The sequence below is a fragment of the Hyperolius riggenbachi genome, chromosome 6 (assembly GCF_040937935.1).
Source record: "Hyperolius riggenbachi isolate aHypRig1 chromosome 6, aHypRig1.pri, whole genome shotgun sequence".
NCBI classification, from domain to species: domain Eukaryota; kingdom Metazoa; phylum Chordata; class Amphibia; order Anura; family Hyperoliidae; genus Hyperolius; species Hyperolius riggenbachi.
This window is the reverse complement of record NC_090651.1, coordinates 351,960,499-351,980,116: the sequence shown is the minus strand read 5'-3', so window position 1 is coordinate 351,980,116 and position 19,618 is coordinate 351,960,499. Positions and strand designations below refer to the sequence as shown.

The 19,618-nt window shown below is 45.4% G+C and overlaps 1 protein-coding gene and 1 long non-coding RNA gene across 3 annotated transcripts in view; one reads left to right on the top strand and one right to left on the bottom strand.

The window, feature by feature from the left end:
- The window catches only part of SH2D5 (SH2 domain containing 5), a 47,084-nt gene extending 32,289 nt beyond the window's left edge, over positions 1-14,795 (top strand). For both annotated transcript variants that reach the window (XM_068241685.1, XM_068241684.1), the window contains exons 5-10: positions 216-362; positions 2,777-3,013; positions 5,015-5,207; positions 7,822-7,906; positions 10,171-10,330; positions 11,379-14,795. In XM_068241685.1, the coding sequence (XP_068097786.1) occupies positions 216-362; positions 2,777-3,013; positions 5,015-5,207; positions 7,822-7,906; positions 10,171-10,330; positions 11,379-11,666 (1,110 nt within the window). In that variant the 3' untranslated portion in view covers positions 11,667-14,795. The remainder of the gene's footprint in view (positions 1-215; positions 363-2,776; positions 3,014-5,014; positions 5,208-7,821; positions 7,907-10,170; positions 10,331-11,378) is intronic.
- LOC137521860 (uncharacterized) overlaps positions 1-19,618 on the bottom strand; it is a 128,707-nt gene that overhangs the window by 16,167 nt on the left and 92,922 nt on the right. The window contains exon 4 of the long non-coding RNA XR_011022221.1: positions 15,158-15,270. This is a non-coding gene — a long non-coding RNA (uncharacterized lncRNA). The remainder of the gene's footprint in view (positions 1-15,157; positions 15,271-19,618) is intronic.

The window sequence follows — 19,618 nt, the reverse complement described above, 5'->3', positions numbered from 1 at the left end:
AAAATGCTGCAGCCCCAGAGTTTGCGTTTAGGGGGAAAATGAAACACTCTGGTGTGCACCAGCCCAATGACATAAAAACATGAGCACAAGGTGCTGAGCTCGCTTGTGTACAGTAGAGCTGTTCACTTTCACATGTATATAATAATAAAGAGGGCCTGTCTATTCCCCTTTACTGACGCACATCGCTGTCGCCCTTCCCATCCTCCTCCATGCAGATGCTGCTGATGGCCCACGCTCTCAGGCGGATCCAGTATACCACATGCAGGCCTGAAGACCACCAGTTCGCCTTCGTGTCCCGCAATCCACGGGGAGCAGCCAATCAACTCTTCTGCCACCTATTTGTGGGCAGCCAGGCCAGCGAGGCAAGTTGAAATACGGTGAATTATGTAGAAATGTTCTTGAAACTGCATCGCATATATTACCATACAGCTAGGATACGTGGGTGTGATTTTTTTTTTTTTAAAGGAGACCTGAAGTGAGAGGGATATGGAGACTGCCATATTTATTTCCTTTTATACAATACCAGTTGCCTGGCAGTCCTGCTGATCTCTTTGGCTGCAGTAGTGTCTGAAGCACAGACCTGAAACAAGCATGCAACTAAACCAGTCACACTTCAGTCAGAAACACCTGATCTGCATGCTTGTTCAGGGGCTATGGCTGGAAGTATTAAAGGCAGAGAATCATCAGGACAGTCAGGCAATGTGCATTGTTTAAAAGGTAATAAATATGGCAGCCTCCATATCCCTCTCCCTTCCAGTGTGCATTAAGGAGGTACCACTCTGCAGCCTCTCTGGCTCTTGGCTGCTGTAACATATACCATAGCAGCTTGGGTCACATTAGAGGACTTTTCGGGGAGACTGACAATTTCTACAGAATACAGGTTGTAGTGGAGAGCGCTTCACTCCCAGGTAATAGAGTATCAGGAAACATTTGTTTCAGTCAAATTAAAAAAAAAAAAAAAAAATTATATATATATATATATATATATATATATATATATATATATATATATATATATATATATATATGTATATATGTATATATATATATATATATGTATATATATATGTATATATATATACACATACAAATCAATATACCAAATATTTAGTTGCAGTGGAGGAACTGTATGCCTGTAGCTGAAACACTGGAGGAGGCCTAAAAGGAAGCTGAGGAGTGAGACCTATGGATCTATTTGGCTGCAGTAGTGTCTGAATCACACACATCTTGGTTGATGGACTATGTAGTCACAATCAGTTCAGCATGTAGGCCAAATGGTATGTTTCTGGTACAATCTTATGTTCTTATTTTAATAATCTGGTTAAGCTAGCCATAAACGGGTCATGACCAGCCTCCATAGGGAGCAAAAGTGAGAGAAGGTCACATGGTCATGACCAGCCTCCATAGGGAGCAAAAGTGAGAGAAGGTCACATGGTCATGACCAGCCTCCATAGGGAGCAAAAGTGAGAGAAGGTCACATGGTCATGACCAGCCTCCATAGGGAGCAAAAGTGAGAGAAGGTCACATGGTCATGACCAGCCTCCATAGGGAGCAAAAGTGAGAGAAGGTCACATGGTCATGACCAGCCTCCATAGGGAAAGATAGAAGACCGAGAGCCCAATATAGTGTAGTATGTATTAGTGGGGGATGGGAATAATGAAAGTAAGTAATATACTCACAAGTCAGGGTTGCCCCAAGCGCAACCACTGAAAACGCAGGTGGGGAGAACAAGCCTGTCCCCACTCAGGAGTAAAACGTCGCTCTCTGTGGATAGAAGAATAGTAGGGCAGGTCACCCTTCCACCAAGGGTGGACTTCTGGATACGTCAAGATGTACAGAGGCGCCGAAAGAGTAAAAATGGCTAAAACGTTAAAATGTTTTGGTCGCGGTGGTGGACCGGCCGACCATCAACGGACAACAAGGCTGTTGTTTTTCAATACATATATACAAAATTTATTTAGAAAGCTCCCAGCAAATAGTCGCAACGCGTTTCACGGGCATCAACCCGCTTCCTCAGGCAATAGGGGGTAGGAGCAACAACACAGCGTCAAGTCTGAATGAAGCTTGGCACCTCTGTAAACACCTCACAGAGGTGCCAAGCTTCATTCAGACTTGACGCTGTGTTGTTGCTCCTACCCCCTATTGCCTGAGGAAGCGGGTTGATGCCCGTGAAACGCGTTGCGACTATTTGCTGGGAGCTTTCTAAATAAATTTTGTATATATGTATTGAAAAACAACAGCCTTGTTGTCCGTTGATGGTCGGCCGGTCCACCACCGCGACCAAAACATTTTAACGTTTTAGCCATTTTTACTCTTTCGGCGCCTCTGTACATCTTGACGTAGCCTCCATAGGGAGCAAAAGTGAGAGATGGTCACATGGTCATGACCAGCCTCCATAGGGAGCAAAAGTGAGAGATGGTCACATGGTCATGACCAGCATCCATAAGGAGCAAAAGTGAGAGAAGGTCACATGGTCATGACCAGCCTCCATAAGGAGTAAAAATGAGAGATTGTCACATGGTCATGACCAGCCTCCATAGGGAGCAAAAGTGAGAGATGGTCACATGGTCATGACCAGCCTCCATAGGGAGCAAAAGTGAGAGATGGTCACATGGTCATGACCAGCCTCCATAGGAAGCAAAAGTGAGAGATGGTCACATGGCCATGACCAGCCAGTTGCAGAAGTTCAAACTGCTCATGCTATAAACCATCCCATAAGGTTCTGCGGGACACACTGACCATCAATGGCTGTCATTCTCTCTTCTCGTCCTGATAGGCTCAGGTGCTGAACCTGCTGCTGTGCCGATGCTTTCAGCTCCAGTACTTGGCGTCGCACCCAGAAGCACGCGACACAAAGGCCTCCGCGCCCGCCAAGGCCCAGCGGAAGGGATTCGCTGGCGGGGTGGTGAGGGAACCGCTGGACCCAGAAGAGGTCACTCCAAACGTCAACGCTCTGGTGTCATTCAGGAGAATTCCAATGAACGGGGAGGAGGAGGTCACCAACGGCAGCCAAGTGAGTACCTCACGCATTGGCTTCAATGCAATAAGCATACCTCAATAAATGACAATGCACAGAGTTTAGAACATGTGGTAACACAAGTGAGATGCTCGATATCTCCAGCTTGGAGCTCTCGGTAACTAACAATGATAGAAGGGAGGAAACCGAGCAGAGAAAAGGGGAAAACTAATCACACTATTCAGGAAAATAAGTTCAATAATAAAAACATATTTCCTTAATTTCACAACATTAATTAATTTACATAAGTATAATTAAAAATGGTTAATAAGATGCTAATGGTTTTGAGCCGATACAAATGTAATTTGATGTTAATTTCATGCAGCGTGGACTTGCACTTTACTTGTCCATACTCGATCATAATAATAAACAATCATGTATCAAAGTATCACATCTTTCATCCATTCTCCCTGCACTGCAAAAGTCCACCAACTACCAAACGAAATACCGTATTTTGGGCAGCACGGTGGCGTAGTGGTTAGTGCTCTCGCCTTGCAGCGCTGGGTCCCTGGTTTCAATCCCAGCCTGGTCAACATCTGCAAGGAGTTTGTATGTTCTCCCAGTGTCTGCGTTGGTTTCCTCCGGGCTCTCTGGTTTCCTCCCACATCCCCAAAACATACAGATAAGTTAATTGGCTTCCCCCTAAAAATGGCTCTAGACTAAGATACATGCACTACAGTATACATAGACATGTGAGTATAGCAGGGATTAGATTGTGAATCCCTCTGAGGGACAACTAGTGACCACACAATATACTCTGTACAGCGCTGCATAATATGTCGGTGCTATATAAATAATAATAATATGTGTGAAAATCTCAGTGAATTTGGAAACAAGGTTTAAAATACCCATTGCAATATTTTACCGACCCTTTATTTCTCACCGAACGTGTCTTAGTGAATTGAAGCCAATGTACACTGTGTGTAGAAATCATAACCCTCCTGGTTGTACTACATTATACAGATATCTGATTTGTAGCCAATTACCTCCTCACATTCACATGTACAAGACTTCTCAAGTGCCTCACCCCTCCTCTGGAATGCCCTTCCACAGCACATCCGCCACAACCTTTGAAATCTTTAAACGCTCTCTCAAAACCCACCTTTTCCGACAAGCATATTCTCTAGCTTAGGCCATGCACCCACTAAATAACCTAATTACGCACTGCCTGTATATATACTGTATACTTCCCCCACCTCTTGTTTTCACCCCATTCCTTTAGATTGTAAGCTGGCAAGGGCAGGGCTCTCACCCTTTTGTGTCATTGTATGTTATTAATTTAATTGCTTGCACACTGTGAGGGCTGGAACCCACAGGAGCGCTTTTGGCAGCGTTTTGGCAGCACTGCGATACGCTAGCAGTTTGCCAAAACGCTGGGCTAATGTTAATGGATGGGGCAACTTCCACAGGAGCGTTTGCGTTTCTCAGAAACGCAAACGCAGGACATGCAGCATTTTGGGAGCGTTAGCGCTTCAATATAAAGTATTGAACCGCTAGCGGAAACGCTCAGCAAAACCTAAACTGAGCGGTTTTGCTAGCGTTTTGCGGTTCAGCACACTGTAACAAAATGTAAAATAATTCACAGGACCAATCAGGATAAAAACGCAAAACGCTAGGCACCCGCTAAGGAAAAAAATACAATGTTGCAAAACACAACCCAAAACGCGCATGAATCCGCTTGCAAACCGCTCAGACAAAACGCTAGCGGTTGCGTTTTGCGTTTGCGGTTTTCAGTGGGTTCCAGGCCTCAGACATTTATACATTTTAGTTATCATGTTAAATTCGCTATTGTAATCAGCAGTGCTGTATTGTGTATCAGTGTTCATATTTGATGTATATCATTGTCTGTATCATTATGTATCCCTTGTTTGTTTTCTTACAGCGCCACGGAATACGTTGGCGCTTTATAAATAAATAAATAAATAATAATAATAGCCGTGGGTTGGAGTGTTTGCCTTGTATCATGTGACAGATCACTCTGCTCTTGTTCTTTGTCAGGACGACATGTTGGATGGCGGCAATATCTCCAGAAGCTCCTCCATAGAACATCCGTACTGCTCGCCAACGCTCGTCCGCAAGAAAGCCATACGCAGCAAAGTCATTCGCTGTGGAGCATACCGCTGCCCCGCCTCCGCGTCACAGCTTCAGGAGATGAGCAGGCTGGAGGCCACGCCCACACATCCTGTGACAGGTCAGTAAGAACAAAAAAAAAGAACATTTATATTGCGCTTTCCTCCTGGTGGACTCCAAGCACCAGAGCTGCAGCCAGTAGGGGGCGCTCTATAGGCAGTAGCAGTGTTAGGGAGTAAGGGCTCCTTACTGAATAAGCACTGGCTTACTAAACAGGAAGAGCCAAGATATGAATCCAGGTCTCCTATATCAGAGGCAGAGCCCTTAACCAGTACACTATCCAGCCACGAAGTACGAAGGGACTTGTGGAGAAGAAACGCAGCGACACAGGGAGCCCGATCTGGTGTATTATCATTGGCTTACCGAACAAGTCATCAGGAAAAGGTTATACTCCACCAGAGATGAATTAAGATATAAAGAGGCCCTAGGTAAGGTAGTAGATTTGTTGTCCTATTTCTAAGCTGAAGAGGAGAGAGGTCAAAGAATGTGAGAGTTGGGCCCCTTGACACCCATGACGCCCCAGGCACCTGCCTAGGTTGCCTGGTAGATGAACCTGCTCTAATACTCACAAGGCTTGGTTGCAAGAGAGGCAATCACTCATAGAAGCATGGGGTATAGTCCCCTCCCCACTCGGCCTTGTGGATGTGGTATGGCGGTCGCAGCTCCAAGAAAAATAAACTCTTTGGAAATGGTTTTCATGTAAAATGAGTTCCCCTATCTAGGAGTGACTTAGTAATACTGAGGAGATGGTAGGATGGAGTATATATAATCTGTACAGACTATAAAAAGTATTGTTAGTAAAAGGATCTTACCGTAAAGGACACCCGAAGTGAAAATAAACTAATGAAATAAACGATTGTCTCCATCTTCCTTCTCTTAAAAATGACTTTTTAAGATATTCCACAGTTTTATTTTATGTTTAAATCTACTTTTAAGTTTTAACTGGTTTATTGTTTTTTGCTCAATGACACATTTATTGAAGTATGCCAGAGCTAACATCTATGAACTATTTACCCTTTTTATCTCTTTCCTGCTCTCAGAAGCCATTTTCTGCTAGGAAAGTGTTTTATAGTAATTTCTTATCAGAGAGGGTCACACTGTAGTCACTTCCTGTCTGAGTCTGCCACTTACATACCTGATATTTAACTCTTTCAGGCAGAGAAAGAAAAAAAGGAACATAGCATAGTTATTTGTGTGCTTGGCACTGTACATACATGTCTAGCTCATCATGTCACATGTCACCTCGGTAACGTTATTGTGAACCTGTATGACAACGCGTTTCGCAGCATAAGCTTGTTGATTATCAAGCCAAGAAGGTCCTTTGCTCTGGAACTCGAGGTGCAAGGCCTATGGAAGCTGCCATATTTATTTCCTTTTAAACAATACCAGTTGCCCGGCAGTCCTGCTGATCTTTCTGTGGGGTCTAAATCACACACCTGAAACAAGCATGCAGGTAATCTTGTCAGATTTGTCATAAACATCTGATCTGCTGCATGCTTATTCAGGCCCTATACTTTAAGTATTAGAGGCAGAGGATCAGCAGGACAGCCAGGCAATGTGCATTATTTAAAGGGGAACGGAAGAGAGAGGGATATGGAGGCTGCCATGTTTATTTCCTTATAAGCAATACCAGTTGCCTGGCAGCCCAGCTGATCCTCTGCCTCTAATACTATTAGCCATAGCCCCTGAACAAGCATGCAGCAGATCAGGGGTTTCAGACTTTAAAGTCAGATCTGACAAGACTAGCTGCATGCTTGTTTCTGGTGTTATTCAGATACTACTGCAGAGAAATAGACCAGCAGGGCTGCCAGGCAACTGATATTGATTAAAAGGAAATAAACATGGCAGCCTCCGTATACCTCTTACTTCATTTCCCCTTTAAATAAACATGTCAGCCTCCATATCCGTCTCACTTCGGTTTACCTTTTTAAAAAAGCATGAATTTTGATTTCCCATTAGGAAGCATTGCATGGAATCGCATGGGATTTGCAGGTGGAAAGAAGGAAGTTGCTGTGCCCTTTTAAAATGCACAGAAAATTGCAACTCACAAATCGCACAGCAATGGGATTTTTATGCGGACCATCGGCAAAAACATTATATGCGGATTTGCTACAGTGTGTGGGGCTTTGACCGATTTCATGCTGATCAACAAAATAAAATGGATCTTCTATCGATTTAACAGAACTCTGTGAATGTATGGCTATCTCTAGACATCTTTAAGGGCTGAGACCTGCTACAGGTGCTTTGTGGAATTGCAAAGCATACACGATTTGCTAAATCGCAGAAGTGCCGCCCAGAGCAATTGCGATCTGGCTACTGTAGCCACTGATGCGATCGCTTCAGAATCACTCACAAAATGCTGCAAGCTCTGTGATCACAATGCTGCTAGTGAAACCACTGACATAGCGCTTTGCCAATCACGGGTGACTGCAAGCGATGCCAAAGTGCCCGTAGTGGGTCCCGGCCCTTACCTGGTTTATAAAACGTCAAGACCGTTTATTAGTTTAGCGGTCTCTTAAGCCATTTTTGGATGTTCCCCAAACCTGCAGTGCTTCATCTCACTGCCCAGAGCTGCCCCCCACATGACCTGAGCTGAGCCCCTCACCAGAGTCACATGCTATATAGAATGGAGAAATGTTCTGTTCCGATCACACAATGCCATTTGTGTTTTTCAGACAAGAGCAGCCCTGCCCTGACTGAGCTGTCGGAGAGGCCGGAGGTCTTGCTGGATACGGTGTGGTTCTGCGCAGGTATTGACAGGTAGAGGCGTTTCTGAGCCAACACTGTGTGTTTACATAACAGAGCTCTATGCATCTCATATGTTTTCATTATTATCAGTGAAGATCAACGCAGCTGCCAGGCTCATTCACTCCTGCCACTCCTCTGCAGCTCCCCCTATTCAATAGTCCCTTCACTGACTTCCTGTGCCCCTCAGAGTTACATGTCATTACATATAAACTTCTCTACTTGGCATACAGATCCATCCACCTTACCTCCCCTCCACACATCTCCAATCTCATTCCCTCTCTTTGCTCCTCCCAACGCTCTACAGATATCCACCCCTCACATCACTTGCAAGGCTCCAGGACTTCTCCAGGGCAGCTCCTACTCTATGGGACTCCCTCCCTCCCCCATCAGGCTCGCCCTCACCTTCAACTCATTCAGGCAGGCCTTAAAGCGGACCTGAACTCAGAACTTGCTCTGTAGATAAGATAAGCTACAGCATAATAACCTTTGAAGGATACCTTAGCCCTACCTGAAATTTCTAAATGAAGGTGTGTGTGTGTGTGGGGGGGGGGGGGGGGGAGGGAGTGGGCATAGGCTTACTGCACCTCCTGTGGCACTGTGTCTTGCTCCATTTGCCAGGTAATCCTCCCTTTGTCTGCTCCCTGGTCGATGTGGAAGGCGCCCTTTGACCCAGACATACTGTGCTGCACAGTATGGGCTGCCTGTGACCGCGCTTGGCGGGGACCAGCTCACGCCAGCATCAGGACATTACCCCGCGCATGCGTGCTCCACCACACAGGCAGCCTAATAGGACATATTGCGCATGGCAACAAAAGGTTTAGCGGGCAAACGGTGCAAGACACCAGGCCACGGGAGGTGCAGTAAGCCTAAGTGCCCCCCCCCTCACACACACACACACACACACAGGGCATCGTTTTGAAATTTCAGGTAGGGCTAAGGTATCCTTTAACCACCTTACAACTGCCTAACGCCGATTGGCGTCAAGTACACCACATGAATACTCTGTGAATCGCCTCTAGTGAAAACAAGCCCGTAAAGGAGGACTGTAACTGTAAAAGTTGAACTTACCTGGGGCTTCTACCGGTCCCCCTCAGACGTCCTGTGCCGGCGCTGAGACAAAACGATCCTCCGGTCCCCCGCCGCGGCTCACTTCCGCTGTTTGCGACTTTAATATCGCAAACTACTGCACCTGTGTGGCTGTGCGCATCTTCGCTCCCGCTGGGGTTTCCTGCGCCGTACGCCTGGAAGCTCCCGGTGACGTCAGTGGCAGCGAGGACGCGCGCGGCCAGGGCCACACAGGCACAGTCGTTTGCAACATTAAAGTCGCAAAAAGCGGACGTGAGCTGGTGGCTGGGACTGGAGGATCGTTTTGTCCCGGCGCAGGCACAGGACGTCTGCGGGGTGCGGGGGACCGGTAGCAACCACAGGTAAGTTCAACTTTTTTTCTTTTAGGGTTTACAGTACTCATTTAAAGTGAATCTGAAGGGAAAAGTAAAACACGTAACAGATACTTACCTTAGGAGGGGGAAGGCTCTGGGTCCTATAGGGCCTTCTCTCTCCTCGAGTTACATCACCCACACGGTAGACGTCGGCAGGACCCAGAGTCTTCCCTCTCCTTAGGTATCAGTTTTTTTGTATTCAATTTCCCTTCAAACTCTCTTTAAGGTGCCCATTATTATTATTATTATTATTATTATTTAGTATTTATATAGCGCCGACATATTATGCAGCGCTGTACAGTGTATAGATATATATTGTCTTGTCACTAACTGTCCCTCAAAGGAGCTCACAATCTAATCCTTACCATTGCCATATGTCTATATTATGTAGTGTAAGTACTGTAGTCTAGGGCCAATTTTTTTAGGGGGAGCCAATTAACTTATCCGTATGTTTTTGGAATGTGGGAGGAAACCGGAGTGCCCGGAGGAAACCCACGCAGACACGGAGAGAACATACAAACTCTTTGCAGGTAGTGCCCTGGCTGGGATTCGAACCAGGGACCCAGCGCTGCAAGGCGAGAGAGCTAACCACTACGCCACCGTGCTGCCCATGAATGTAATTTCCCAGTATATAATGGCCAGTTATGTACACTTGATCCACCATCAGAGCAGTCACATGTAGCGGTGATTTTGTCACCTGACATTATGGATATGGCTGCTTCGCCCTCTAGTGCCATCCCACTGCCACTGCAGGCTCCAGGCCCATATAACAGGTGTGTAGTGATATATGCTGTTTTTGTTTTTTTTCTTAAAGTGAGTACTGGATCTCTCTGACAGGGACACCAGTCTCACCCTGCTGAAAGAAGACCGCATGGGTGCCTACCTGCTGTCCAGAGACCCGGGGTACACCGGTCACTTCACCCTGTATATGAGCACACAGTGCGGCGTCATTCCATACAAGATCTTCACAACTCAGCAAGCCAAGTACTGCTTCGAGGTAAGAAAATTATTTCTGCATTACTGCATAGTGTGCCGGCACTTTATATATTTATTAGTAGTGGAAGAGAAATAGGGGGGCACAGAGCCCCCCCCCCCCCCACTGCCAGCATAGTTACGCAGCGCTGCTGCATTATGATATGATGTGAGGGTGACACTTGTTACACGAGGCACAAGTAGGGACACCGGGGCACTTACAGGATGGGACGGGGGAGGACACATGGTGATTAAAGGATACTTTAGCGCTTTTCGAAATTTCAAAACGGGGGGAGCAGACATGCCCACCGCTCCCCTCATTCTCCTTCGTCCCCTTGGTTATGGTCTAATGTCCCCCGAAGCTATGTCCAGGTTGGGAGGGACGGTGAGCAGTACGCAGGTGTTGCCCGTGTTCATGAGGAGGAGAATTCTGCTTAGCTAAACAGCCTAGGCCATGACATCACTGAAAGGGCGGGGTTAGATATGAATATACAGCAATATATAGATATACAAAGTGTTTCTGATACATACCAGGGGCTTCCTCCTGCCCCTTTCAGGCTCATCGGCCCCTCACAGTAACGAATTGCCCCTAACCGGGAAAATTGCCGTAAATGTGGGTATCTTGAATGTTTACTGCATTCTCATACCTCCCAACTTTTTGAGATGAGAAAGAGGGACCCTTAAGCCACGCCCCTGATCACGCCCCCATCACACTCCTAGTCACGCATTCCATAAAGATTTCATAAGAAAAACATTTGTTTTATAATTCAAAACACACTGGTCCTTTCTATCCTGATTCATTTTCCTTCATATTAACATTTTACAATTAGTAATATATCAATTTAAAAGATGGGTATAAATCAATCAAACACATTTTTTAGTAGAGAAATATATATATTTATATAGAAAGAGGGACAAAGTCCTGAAAGAGGGACAAATGAGGAGGAAAGAGGGACAGAGGAACAGGGCTCCCAAAGAGGGAGTGTTCCTCTGAAAGAGAGACAGTTGGGAGCTATGCATTCTGCTATATATTAATACAGGGCCTCTTTACCGTTTTCTCTCTCTCCTCTCAGCACCTCCCGCAGGAGTTTGTCAGCTTGGCCGCCTTGGTGGAGCATCATTCGGGGTCAGACGGCAGCCTCTTCTTCCAGTTGGCTCATGGAAGAGTCAATCCATGCTACGAAGCACAAGAGCCCCAAACCAGCCTTGATCCCCCTGTAGAGGCCTCGGAAGCCGAGCAGAGAGAAGCAGAAGAGGAGTCCGGCCAGAGACCGGAAGACCCCACAGAGGAGACCCCACAGCCAGACACAGCCACTGAAATCCCAAATCCAGAACTTGCCAAGACTGACCAGGGACTCTAGAAGGAGAACTATTCTTATTTATACCCCTTTACATTGTCATTTGTACTTCACTGGTCTTCAGTTACAGGTTTTTTAAACGTTCTCTCCAACCAGCTGATCTAATCCTGTGAGGACTGGAGAAATGGATGACCTGATTCACAGCTTCATGATTGTTATTTTAGAGACAATAGAATCACTGCCTCTGAGAAGCTGCTAATACAACAGAAGTTGTAAATACTTCAGAATCCACTTAAAGGGCAACTGTAACCTGTTAAAACAAAAAAAAGTTACGTACTCACCTAAGAGGAGGGAAGGCTTTGGATCCCTTAGAACCTTCCCAACCCTCTCTGCGACCACTCGTTCCACCTCTGGCCCCCCATTCATTTCTCCCAGCAGCTACATCTTCAGATCTCTTCAGAAGTACTCGGGTCTCCTCGGAAGGCCACCGAGTACTTCTGAAAACGAGTGGCTCCATACTACTCATGCACGAGTTCAGGCTTACACATGCGCAGTACATCGACACTCTTCATCTGAGTAATTCCTGGGTTTTCTGAGGAGACCCAAAGGCCTCTTTGACATTGTAGCCGGAGGCTGGAACTGTGGAGAGGGGGGCCAGCACTGGAACGACACAGAGAGGTATGGGAATGCTCTAAGGGCTGGAACCCACGGGAGCGCTTTTGGCAGCGTTTTGGCAGCGCTGCGATACGCTAGCACTTTGCCAAAACGCTCAGCTGATGTTAATGGATGGGGCAACTTCCACAGGAGCGACCTGCAGCATTTTGGGAGCGTTAGCGCTTCAATGTAAAGTATTGAAACGCTAGCGGAAACGCTCAGCAAAACCTAAACTGAACGGTTTTGCTAGCGTATTGCGGTTCAGCACACTGTAACAAAATGAAAAATAATTCACAGGACCAATCAGGATAAAAACGCGAAACGCAAAACGCTACGCAACCGCTGAGCAAAAAAAATACAATGTTGCAAAACGCGACCGAAAACGCGCATTAATCCGCTTGCAAACCGCTCAGACAAAACACTAGCGGTAGCGTTTCGCGTTTGCTGATTTCAGTGGGTTCCAGGCCTAAGACTAAGTTCCCCAACCCTGTCCTCAAGGCCCACCAGCAGTGCATGTTTTGCAGAAAACCATTAACATGCGCAGGTGAGGTAATTAGTGTCTTAGCAGAGCTGATTAACTACCTCTGTGGATTTCCACAAAACATGCACTGTTGGTGGGCCTTGAGGACAAGGTTGGGGAACACTGCTCTAAGGCAAGGGTGCCCAATGTGTCAATCGCGATCTACCAGTCAATCATGAAGGACTGCAGAGTAGATCGTGAGCGCGCATGCCAAAGTCGCGATGGTCACCGAATGATGAAACCGCCAAAGTGGAGGGAGCAGTTGTGATCACCTATCAGCGCCGCTGGGATCCTCCTTCATCTCTACTGTCCAAAGTCTCATCTGTATGATGCCCTCTAGTGGTGTCTTTAATTACATGCGCTGCTGGAGGGGTCACAGAGCTGAGACCGTGGACAGTAGAGCTGAAGAGGAATCCTGGCTGCTCTGGCAGAGGAACATGTGGCTGCCTATGCTGGGGTGGGGGCAGCAAATACTTTACGTGACCACTAGAGGCACTTAGGGTTTTGCCTATAGTGTTTGTCATGTGACACAGGCACCCTGGGAGGGAAAAGACAGGGAGTTGCAACCGGCGGAGGAGAGAAGTCACAGAAACACGGATGAACAGCTCAAGCAGTGGAACGTTTTCTTCCGTCCAGCGCGATCGCCCGAATCGATTGATTGTTTGCGGCATCGATTTTGGAAAATATCAGCCATTGTATGGCCCCCTTTAGGCGGATGTCACCCAAGTGCTAAACATGGAATATAAATTGCTGCTGGAGACTGCCCATTCCCAGTAGAAATAGCCATTGCGATTTGTGAAGCACTTTTTGTAACAGCAGTTTTCGTAGCGTCTTCGGTGAATTTAAAGCGCTTTTAAAATGTAATGTTAACAATTTGTACAGCGATTTCCATTTTTTTCTGGGTAGTAAAATTGCTGCAAATACAAGCGATTGAAAAGCAATATTGCAGCAATCTTATACTTTATATTGGAGAGCAGTCACTCCCAGAATGCAGCAGGATCCGCGATTGCAACTTGGGGAAATCGCAATCGCTCCTGTGGGATCATCTCTATTGACTTTTATTAGCCTAGTGCTTTTGGAATCCCCAGCGTGACTGAAACAGCTCCCAGGCCTTAGGACTGGTTCACACTGTGAGCAATTGCACTCTGTTTGCCGATCGACAACGCGCTAGAGCAGTGTCACCCTATGAGGGTGCGCTCACAGCAGCATTTCGTTTTTTTAGAAAATCGGAAACGTGTTTTATTCTGAAGGAATATGTAAAAACGCACACATTTCTTATCTCACTGAAAACCACTTTGCAAAATTGCAATCGGTAAGCATTTAGCAATTGCGTTTTGTTGTGTGAATGAGGCCTCATTGCTGTAGCTAGGTTTGGAAACACAAAAAGAAGATAACCGAGAGCTCAGTATGGTTTAGCATGTTAATAACTGGAGATATGTTCTCAGATTACCATATTTTTCGGAATATAAGATGCTCCGGAATATAAGACGCAGGTTTAGAAGTAAAAAAATCAGGGGAAAAAATACTAAACCAAACTGTCTCTAAGATAGTCTATCTAAGTTACATTACACTATCCGCTGCTGCCCCTACCAGTTACACTGCACTACACACTACACTTCACTACAGTAGACTAGACACTACAATACACTAACCCCTGCTGCCCCTACCAGTTACACTGCACTACACTGCAGTAGACTTGACTAGACACTACAATACACTAACTCCCTGCTGCTCTCACAGCTAAGCTACACTGTACTAACAATTCAGGTCTTACCCATCCATCGCCAGGCTCCTCTCCCACCTCGCTCCAGTCCGGCTTCTCCAAGCGTTCCTCTTTTCCTCCGGCAACTTCCAATATAGCTGTGACCAGTGGATGCCTGCTGCTGTACAGTTCCGGGTCCTTCCATTCCACGTGGCCTCTGTACTTCTGCATTGGTGCAGCTACTGTAACACCGGCAGCACTGGGGTCACTCTTCACTGGACACGGGTCACAGATATATCAGAAGCTGCCAGGGGAGAAGAGGAACGCTTGGAAAAGCTGGACCGGAGTGAGGTGGGAGAGGAGTGTGGCACTGGATAAGTTCAATGGTTCTCTGAGCAATCTGCACGACATTTACTGTATGTTCAGTATATAAGGCACACTCCACTTCCCCCCCCCCCTCAATTTTGGAGAAGAAAAAGTGCGTTTTATATTCTGAAAAATACGTTATCTCAAATGGAGTCACAAACAAGGGTTACCTCAAAAGCAACCACTGCAGAAGCAGGTCCACCCCATTTAGTCACCCTCTGTAGCAAAGAAAATAACCCATAAACAGAGGGCCAACAAGAATAAAATAAATACACTAAAAACTGTTTAAAAAAGGGGAAGTGGTGGACTTACCTCCGAACTGAAGACAAGAGAAATCTGTTTCAGAAAAACAAGTTTATTGGCAAAAGTTTCTTCTCCAGTTGCAATATGTTTTGCTGGATATTCCCGCTTCCTCAGGAAAGTATCTGGGAGGCATGAGAACAAGCGCTAAGTCTTCTGATACAGAGCAGTAATTCATTATCATACATACAGTCAGGCAGTTTCTAGGCTAAATTGCACCCAGGGCGAGGGTGTAAAGATTGCGCCCCCTTCCCCCCACCCCGTGGACTCGGGAACCCTTACTCTTTAGGAACAGAAACACAGCCACAGGTCACAAGTAGATCTGCCTGCTTTCTAGTGATCAGCCGCTCACCCAGGAGGAAGCAGGAAAACATCCAGGCGAGGAGAGCCCGGAAAGCTGACTCCTCCATGGCTGCCACGCACTCACAGCCTGCAGTACCGCTTCAAGACATCAGGTGTCATCACGCGGTGGTGACGTGATGACAACTTGAAGTCTGACGCAGGCAGCCTAGGAGGAGTCAAAGAAGGTAATCGCATTGGTAATCTTCTTTCTTTTTCCATTTGGCTGCACCGTGCGTCACCAGCTCCCTAGCGGTAATGTCCTTCTGCCTGCGCCCCCCTTCATCTACTTGCTGGTCTGCGCCCAGTGCGGTCGCCCTGCCCGCACTGCCCAAGAAACGGCCCTGCATACAGTATAATAGTACATAAAAAAATATATAAAAGAAACATCACTGTAATAAAATACAATAAATACATTTCAATTCATATACAGTGCAATTAGTTAATCCATTAAATTGATACAGGGTCCCTGAGTTCTTAATAGTATTCAGTAAAAACGGTCTGTAGTGTAGAAATGTACAAGATGGACCTATAAGCGGGATCATTTATATGGATCGCTATAATCAAAGAGTCGTAACTAGTTCAAAAGTTCATAGGTCATAACTGTATATCTGAAGCAAGTATAACTGTATAACTCATATTCCTGCAAGGAAACATGAAGTGAGAAGATATGGAGGCTGCCATGTTTATTTCCTTGTAAATAATACCAGTTGCCTGGTAATCCTGTTGATCTCTTTGGCTGCAGTAGTGTCTGAATCACACACCTGAAACAAGCATGCAGCTAATCTTGCTCATTTTCAGTCAGAAACACCTGATCTGCTGCATGCTTGTTCTGGGTCTATGGCTAATAGTATTAGAGGCAGAGGATCAGCAGGACAGCCAGGCAGTGTGCATTGTTTAAATGGAACTAAATACTTCCCCATATCCCTCTCACTTCAGCTGTCCTGTCATGTATAGCTGATCTAAGTTGTATTTATTAGCGTATATTTATATGACCAACACTATGATGGACTATCCCACAAAACGCATTACAAACATTTTATAGTAGAAATGTTTTTCAATAAATTTGTTTTGTTTTGTTTTTAAACATACGTACAGTGTTCCTTTTTGAACAGTTTTTTGTGTATTTTTTATTCTTGACTGCTCCTCCGTTTATCGATTATTTTATTAAACGGCCATAACTAAGCTGATATCTTTCAGGCTAGTTTTAGGGCCCGTTTCCACTATTGCGGTGCGGAATCGCCGCATATCACCGCTGACAAAATAGCATGAGGATGCGATTCCGCATGCGGTTTTTGCCGCGATTTCGCATAGGCAGGGTATATGCGATTTTAACCATGTCACTGCCTGTGTCAATTTACATTACTTTCAATGCGAAATCGCACACGAAATCGCGGGAAAAAACGCATGCAAAAAACGCATGCGATTTTTCTATTAAATACATTGCCTGCGATTCGCCTGCATTCCACACGCAGGCGAATTCTGCAGGGTCTACCGTGCAGAAAAATCCTGCACAGAAAAACGCAAATGAAAACTGACAAGTGGAAACAGTCCCATCCACTTGTATTGCTTATGCGAATCCGCATGCGTTGTCTGCATGCGGATTCGCGCTAGTGGAAACGTGCCCTTACACTTGGTGCGGTGCGATTGTTGTGCAGCAGGACAGTCGCACCGCACCATTCTACCATGCATATTACCCTGCGTCAGAGTGCATTGACAGGGTAATATGCATAGCTACGCCCCCGAACAATGATGTTCTTCCTGCTGGACAGGAAGTACATCAATGTTTTGCCCTCGATCAGCGCATGTGCGCCGCACTGTAACCGCTACAATCTAAATAGATTGTTTCAGTGCCATAGACTCCAAGGCAAATGCCTGCTGGAAAGGTACCGCTCGACAATGCACTGCAGAGACAGCATTGCCTCTGCATCGTCATGACCACTTCCGACGCATCGCACCGCGGGTAGTGAGGCATGTCTCATTGAGACTAATGGCCACTGTGGCGGGGGGGTGAACTGCGATGCAATCATCACCAGTTCTCCCCTAAAAAAGACAGGCTAATGTCACAGAATGAGGCCACCGAAGCCAGAATGGGCTGCTGCAGCTCCTCAGCTTGTCACTAGAAAAGATGGTCATTGAAGGGTTACTTTATCTGGATTATGATGCCCATACACAACACAATAAAAACATTCAATTTTCCTGTTTTTTCTATCTAAATCATACATGTCAAACTCTGGCCCACGGGCCAAATCTGGCCCTCCGAGCCATTAAATTTGGCCCTCAAGTGGTTTCCCCACTATGTTTGTCCCACTCTAGACCACCAGGGAAACTATATTGGAGGCAAAGCCCTAGAAAACCAGGGAGGCCATATGGGGAGGTAGGGGAAAGCATTAAACACTAGATTTGAGAACAGAGGCGCCAAAAGAATAAAAACAGTATTTAAAAGTTTAAAAATGATTGCTTAGGAGGCAGTGGTGGACTCACCTCCCATAAGCAGACACAACAAACTGTGTATTCACAAAAGGGATATTTATTGGTATACTCCAAAAGTGGATCGCAACGCGTTTCGCAGGTCAAGCCCGCTTCATCAGGCAAATACAGGAAGGAGCACACAACAGCAGTATGTCTGGGTAGCACCTGGCGCCTCACTACACCATACAATTGTTTGTCCGACTCGATTCATTCATTCGATTCAATCCGACATGTCTGATCGGGATTTGATTCTATTCGATTCAATTTGCCATTGCAAAACAATGGCAAATTGAATCGAGTCGAATCCCGATTGTACATGGATTGAATCGAATCAATGAATCGAACAAAAAAATTGTATGGTGTGGATGGGGCTCTATGCAGCTTTGAGGGCCAATCAAAATCAACAAGAAGTACATGCGATTGTCCCACTGCTAAGCTGCATACCATTTGTGTTCTAGTTATATGCAATCCAGAAATACCAACACCTCATTGACTATCTGTTCTGGTCAATAATCTTCTAATATAATCTTTTGAGCCAGCAAATGCTATGTAATCAACTTAACCTGAAGTGAGTAGAATACAGAGGCTGCCATATTTATTTCCTTTTAAACAATAACAGTTGCCTGGCAGCCCTGCTGATCTATTTGGCTGCAGCAGTGTCTGAATCACATACCTGAAACAAGCATGCAGCTAATGTTGTCAGTTCTGACAATAATGTTACAAACACCGGATCTGCTGCATGCTTGTTCAGGGTCTGTGGCTAAAAGTATTAGAGTCAGAGGATAGCCAGGCAACTGGTATAACATAAAAGGAAAAAAATATGGAAGCCTATATACCCCTCTTGCTTCAGTTGTCCTTTAAAGAGAACCTTAACTGAAAATAAAAAGTCAAAATAACCATACACATGTCATACTTACCTCCTGTGTAGTCTACTCCTCAATGTCTTTCTCCTCTCCTGCGTCCCATTTGTACATTGTGATCAATGGAATTCTCCGTCCTCCATTGTAAAAATGGCCATTACCCCATGACAGCTTTCTGGTCAGCACACTGTTATACTGTAATATCACCCACTTGGCCATATGGAAACATGGACATTACCTTGCACATTCAGTTGTAACTGACAGCTGCTGATATATAACTGACAGCAACTGGTATTACTGTAAGAAGAAAATGGTGAGCTTCTGAGAGGAACTGACGGTGGGGTTAGTATGTAATGTTCATTTGCAGATACGTCATGTGTTTATTTTAAATAATCGTACTCACTGCAGGTTCCCTTTAACCACTTCAGCCTACAGTGTCGAAAATCGTATGCATCCGAGCAACGTTCACCTCCCATTCATTCGCCAATAACTTTATCGCTACTTATCACAATTAATTGATCTATATCTTGTTTTTTCCACCACTAATTAGGCTTTCTTTGGGTAGTACATTTTGCTAAGAATTATTTTTTTCTAAATCCATTTTAACAGGAAGATTAAGAAAGAAATGGAAAAAATTCATTATTTCTCAGTTTTTGGCCATTATAGTTTAAAATTTATACATTCTACCGTAAATAAAACTCATGTATTTTATTTTCCCATTTGTCCCGGTTAGTACACCGTTTAAATTACGTCCCTCTCACAATTTATGGCGCCAATATTTTATTTAGAAATAAAGGTGCAT